A 6,000-nucleotide genomic window follows, 5' to 3' on the forward strand; every position below is an offset into this window, starting at 1 on the left:
CCTCCATTTACTATTCGAGGCACTTGATGAGAGTGCAGCGTGTGAAGCCTGAGGCAAGGAACAGAGCACAAGCTTTTTTTGCGACTTTCTTAAATCGTCAATAGGCTATAGTCGCATCATGCAGCCCATATATGTTTTGATTTCTAAGACATTCTAAGGTTTGTATCAACACAACTAAAATTGCCAAATAAATCTAAATCTAGCATATAGGACCTGTTTCAAATGATCACTTTTACGCTCAACATAGCCACTTCATATGCGCACTCGCTCCGGAATAGGAAAAATATCCTTTCTATTTTATTCAGCTAAGTTCAATTATATTCTTCTTACTATAAAATCATATAATATAAAATAATGGCACGGGATTTATAAGCATATCTTGTCTGCTAAATGAACTAGCCTACAGCCTGTGGCATGGCCCAAAATACATATATTATCTTCTTCTGAAATACATTTTCTTCATATAATAATGTTTCTTTAGACCTGCCTAAAATAAATAATGGATTTATTGTGATGGTGTATATTAAATGGATTTTGATGGTGTATATTAAATGTAGATGTTCCAAAGTTGCACATCAGCGGCTTGTATGCTTGGAGGCTAAATGTGTTTATGTTAATTAGCTGTCAGTTACCGTGAGACCGACAGTAATTCGACAATAAACGGCTGATAAAATGTCAAGACCGCAACAGCCCTACCCACACACCCCACTCTGCAACCCTTCAATGCAAGCATGCACCCACATGTTCAATCATACGTGTATACTACATACTCATTCTGTTTATACACATACTGTAGAGTAGGTGCTGAAGACACACACACATAGGTTAATGTGAATTTTCTGAATAGCCTCAATTCAATCTTTTGAGTCTTTAAGAAGTGCAGTATCGCCACCAAGTGGTTGAAAATTAACACTTTTGCATATTTTTCTCCTTTCTCTCTCTCTCTCCATAGTGTCCATTGACGGCGTGGAGTGGAATGACGTCAAGTTTTTCCAGCTGGCCGCCCAGTGGCCCACTCACGTCAAGCACTTCCCTGTTGGCATCTTCGGCTACACCAAGCCCACCATGTGACATATCACTGCCACCTAAACCCAAGTCTGGGTAGCTCCAGCCCAATATGGCGACCGGACTATGGGCGAGTGGGTGTGTCGAAAGGAGTGGGTGTATTGAAAGCGAATCAGCTAATTGGGCAGATTTGTTGCCACTCAAGACCGTTTTGCGTGGCTGATTGGGCTGCACGCCGAGTCGATAGTCCACCAACCAGTGCACCGGTTTTGTATCAAGGTGCCTGCCGACCGGAGGTGCTTCCCACTGGGCAGCTGTGTCACGTTGTCGCCAGCGGTAGCTAATGGGGGGATTTTTTTTTTCTCCCATAATTTTATTTAAAGTAGGATAGCAGCCTACAAAATAAATAACTACTATTGATAACCATAGAGATTTCACATTGATACATACATACAGTCTACTCAATGGGCAGGATATGAAGGGCAACAACACCTGGACACAGTGTCCTTGCTCCCGCTTGCCAAGCACCACTGTCCCAGCATGGGAAGTAGCTATCTAGTAGCCAATATCAGGGTGACAGTCACAGTGAGCACACGCATACAAGCAACAGTACACCCATCATCAGTACTTTTAATAAAAAATAAAAAATCATCCGTTTTACCACTTAAAATGTACAATTATTTGTGTAAAAATAACTAAATACTCATCCTTTGGCCGACTCAGACTCAAGTCCAAACTCTCGCAGTACGATAGTTGTATGGTAAGAACCGGACAAAAAAAACTGCTCAATCAAAACCATCTAGCCTATAGCAGAGCGCTTTTGACACACCCACTTCTTTCCACATGCCCACTACTTCCCTTTCGACACACCCACTCGCCCTTACTCCGGTCGACATATTGGGATGCAGCTACACCCTCCCTAAACCCTGACCCCAGAACAGTCCTTATCATCTCCCATAGAGAGAGACGGGCTGGATTCCATTCTGAAAAATCACTCCCTTCCTTCTGTCCTTTAAAATGGTCCTCATCTCCCATAGAGAGACTGGGGCTGGGTTCAATTCTGAAAAAATCACTCCGTTCCCTTTGTCCTTTGAACAGTCCTCATCTCCCATAGAGAGAGACAAGCTGGAGTCCATTCTGAAAAATCACTCCCTTCCTTTCTGTCCTTTGATATTTGTATTTACTAGGTATTGAGGCTATCAATATGGTAATATCAATAATGGCTATCAATATGGTAATAGCTCCATCAAGTGAAGATTATAGGTCCTTATATGCTTGTTCCCAATGTTTCAAAATGCAATTATTAGAAATATATTTCTAAGTTTGAAATGAATCCAACTCTTTCAGCTCTCTGTGGGCTCTCCAAGTTACCAAAGGTAGTGGGGAAGGCTGGGAGTAATCCACCAGATTGGAACCCAGCCAAGGCTGCTCTGACTAAGCAAAAAAACTTAAACAAACCCCCTAGTCCTTTTCCTGTGGAAACTGTCCAGTTACAAACCTGTGTTCCCAGTATAATAAAATGGATGTTGTTGTCAACGTCAAATGTTACTGTTTTATACACCAGCAAAAAAAAGAAGGAAATAACAACACGTTTTGTACAAAAATGTATGCTGCCTTTTAAGGATAATAGTGTATATTGTGGTTAGACACTTATAATGGCCACCTGTAATGGCAGCTTTGTTGGCACTTTGTTTTGTTACTATATTATTATTTCTGTGAAATCCTATGTGGGTAAATGTCCTGTATATAATGTAAGAGGATCAAAGGGGTGTGTTGGAGTGTGTGTTCGCAATGTGTGCCGGGTGGCAGTGTGTGTTACTGATTTTTAGGGGAACGGGTGGGGTGCTAAGAGAGGAATTGCTGTGAAATTTGCAGAGGAACCCCTGTTGCTATGGAGAGATGTATTTCGTTATCATTATTTTTGTGAGAAAAGTGACTTGCTCAAGTTTTTCATACACTACTTTCTAGCTAGTATACTTGCCTTCTTGATTTAGAAGCACATTGTACGGAAACAGAATAGGGACAATCAGTAACCAAGAAACTTGGCACTGTATAACGAGAGACATTCTTCCGAACATAGGCGTAAGTGAGTGGGATGTACCCTTAGGCGAGTTCAATGCAGTGACTTCACTTGTGAATTTGTGAAGAGGTGCATGCAAGAATGTATACACACAAACGTGAATAGGAGAGAGAAGAGTGAGGGAGGGAGAGGAAAGAAGGAGACGAATGTCTTGTAGCCCTGCTCTAACACACCTGGTTAGCCTACTGTCTCTGCAAAGGGTTCAGCAGTGCAGTTTTCAGTAATACCCTTTTCACACTACTACTGAGTCGATCCAAGCCGAGCTGTACTGCACTGGCCTGGTTACGCATCCACTATAGTTGCTGGAACTGTGTTCAAAATGACCATGTGAAAAGAAAATACAGTTAAACACAGTACAGTTTGGGTTGGTACAGTAGTGTGAAAATGGTATAAGAATTAACTATTTACCAGTGACTTTGAAGTGGTGTTCTTTTTTCTAACTTCTTGAAAGACTGGATTCCCTTTACGAAACTAGCGTGCCGTATTCAACAATGAACTAATTGCTGTCTACTGTGCTCTGTTTTTATACTCTCTTCAAAGATAGACCCACTCATAACGTTGAGTCAAAAAGGGCCACAGGCTTCATTGGTTTTGAGGGAATTGCCAGGATTGAGTCTGGGTGCAGTTTGAGGGTACCATTTTAATGTCAGGAATGTTGTTGTATTGTGTGTTGTTTTTTCATGAGGTGTGTTTTCTCATAGACCTATGAGGGAAATAACGTCATGTGCCTCTTCAGTCGAGGCTATGCAGGACACTGGAAGGAACCTGGAAGTCAAAACATCAAAGATTCCTTCCTTAGTTATTTCGCTTCCATCTTTTGACCTTTTGTTTGTGTTGTCTAATGTGACTGGACACGAAAAATGCATTTCATTTGGATGAAAGTGTGTTTTGGAGATTTTAAGTGTTTTGCATGTGCTGAGAAGGGATACTGTGTAACCCCATTTGTCAATTTCAACCCTTTGAAAACGATGGCTTCTCTTGCGATTAGATACTACATGTATAGGTATTACATTTGACATATTTTTTGTTAATCTTCACCATGGTAGCTGAGTATTAACAACAGTGTATGTTACCGTATGTTTTACCCTTTCTTCATGCATTTCTGATGGTCAAGGTGTCTCATGTTTTTGCCTCGGAAAGAGGGAAGGTCTTCAGTCAATCCCACTCATTTGACTGTACAATGTTCCACTATTTCATGAAAACAAATATAGAATATATATACAGAAGAATGTGGACACCCCTTCAAATTTGTGGATTCGGCTCTTTCAGCCACAACCGTTGCTGACAGGTGTATAAAATCAAGCACACAGTCATGTTATCTCCATTGACAAACATTGGCAGTAGAATGGTCTTACTGAAGAGCTCAGTGACTTTCAACGTGGCACCATCATTGGATGCCACCTTTCCAACAAGTCAGCTCGTCAAATTTCTGCCCTGCCAGAGCTGCCCCGGTCAACTGCATATTCATGCCCATGATTTTGGAATGAGATGTTGGTCATGTAGTGTATGTATACATAACTGATACATAAATATGTTCCACTACTTCATAATACATATTTATATTATAGCACTACTTTTGGGAAGTCAAGCGGCGCAAAGTAATACCAAGAAAAACTGGACAGTCAAATAACTCCAACATTGAGCTTTACAGCTCTTTTAAGTATATTAAAGTTTGCAGATGTTTTTGCACAAACATTATTTGAAATGATGTGACAGACAGTATTCTTCTTTTTTAAATGAACCACTAAAGAATACAAGGTAAAATCTCTTGTTTTTATGATGTCAGTATGTATTGTTTCATATCAGTTTCTGTTTATTGAAATATCTTTGGTTTTATTTACATCTTACTCTTTATTAAGTTTTTGTATGGCCATTTTATGATTCTAACCCTTTTTAAGAAAAGAGTTGAGCTCTTTTGTAAAGAAATTCTGTTTAGAAATTGGGTTTTGAAGTGTTGTAAGTGAAAACAGGCTATTAAATGAGTGTTGAGAGAATTTGTGTTGTTTTATTACTGTTTCAATTTGGAAAGATACTCACGTTGTCATAATACCATGCACCTATTAACCATACTGAGACCTGTCTTTGCATACAGAACACACGCATACAGAAAATGAGCTCATGTCTGAGGCTGGACAGTGTTACATGGTGTTGGATTCCCCTTACCAACAGCAGATGGCAGAGTCATTGTACACATCTGCATCATGATCTGAATCTTTCAATTTAATGTTAATAAGGTCAGATATTCCACACACCAGAGCTTAATTTCATGTTTGGATTTAATATTAATTAAATCCGATCCAACTTTGGTTGTCAAATAGGAAGCCTGCACCCTCCCTCTCTGCCATCTGTGCCACTCAGAGGCATGTTCATCTTCTCATAAGCACAATCAACAATCGCTGACTTGGGCAAGCATCCAGTCCCACCATCCGTATCTGATACAGATTCCAAAGAAGGCGAAGGCAAGGATTCAATTAGATCACGCATTGTAGAGCGCTGTCAACAATGTGGCTCTTAAAGGCATCTATATGAACCCAGGTCTGCTGACGATAGTCCTCCAAATATACTGTATGGATATACTGTATGGTTCAAATGTTTTGCAGATACAAGCAAGTCTACAAGATAAACACAAATGGTTTCTAGCAAATCATTTGGTTTTAAATCAAAGTCCCATATCATGCTGTTTGGTACACGACAAAGAATAAACTCCACAGCTGGCAATTTTTTTCATTCATGCAATTGATGGAATAATCCTTGAAAGTGTTGATTTTTTTAAAGTATTTGGATTTGTTTGATTCATCTTTTGGAAAGCATATTGATTATCTAAGAAAAACAATTAACTATAAGCTTGGGTTACTATACAGATCTAAGAACTGTTTTACTGTATCCATTAGAAAGACCTTAACCCAACTGCTGCT

The 6,000-nt window shown here is 39.7% G+C and overlaps 1 protein-coding gene across 1 annotated transcript in view; it reads left to right on the top strand.

Annotated features, from left to right (window-relative positions):
• The window catches only part of LOC311113472 (phosphofurin acidic cluster sorting protein 2-like), a gene marked incomplete at both ends in the record, with an annotated part of 91,583 nt that extends 90,512 nt beyond the window's left edge, over positions 1-1,071 (top strand). The window contains one exon of the mRNA XM_084156696.1: positions 953-1,071. Within this exon, the coding sequence (XP_084012822.1) occupies positions 953-1,071 (119 nt within the window). The remainder of the gene's footprint in view (positions 1-952) is intronic.
• Positions 1,072-6,000: the final 4,929 nt, after the last annotated feature.

This window comes from Coregonus lavaretus, assembly GCF_964263955.1.
Source record: "Coregonus lavaretus genome assembly, chromosome: 40".
Classification (NCBI taxonomy): Eukaryota; Metazoa; Chordata; class Actinopteri; order Salmoniformes; family Salmonidae; genus Coregonus; species Coregonus lavaretus.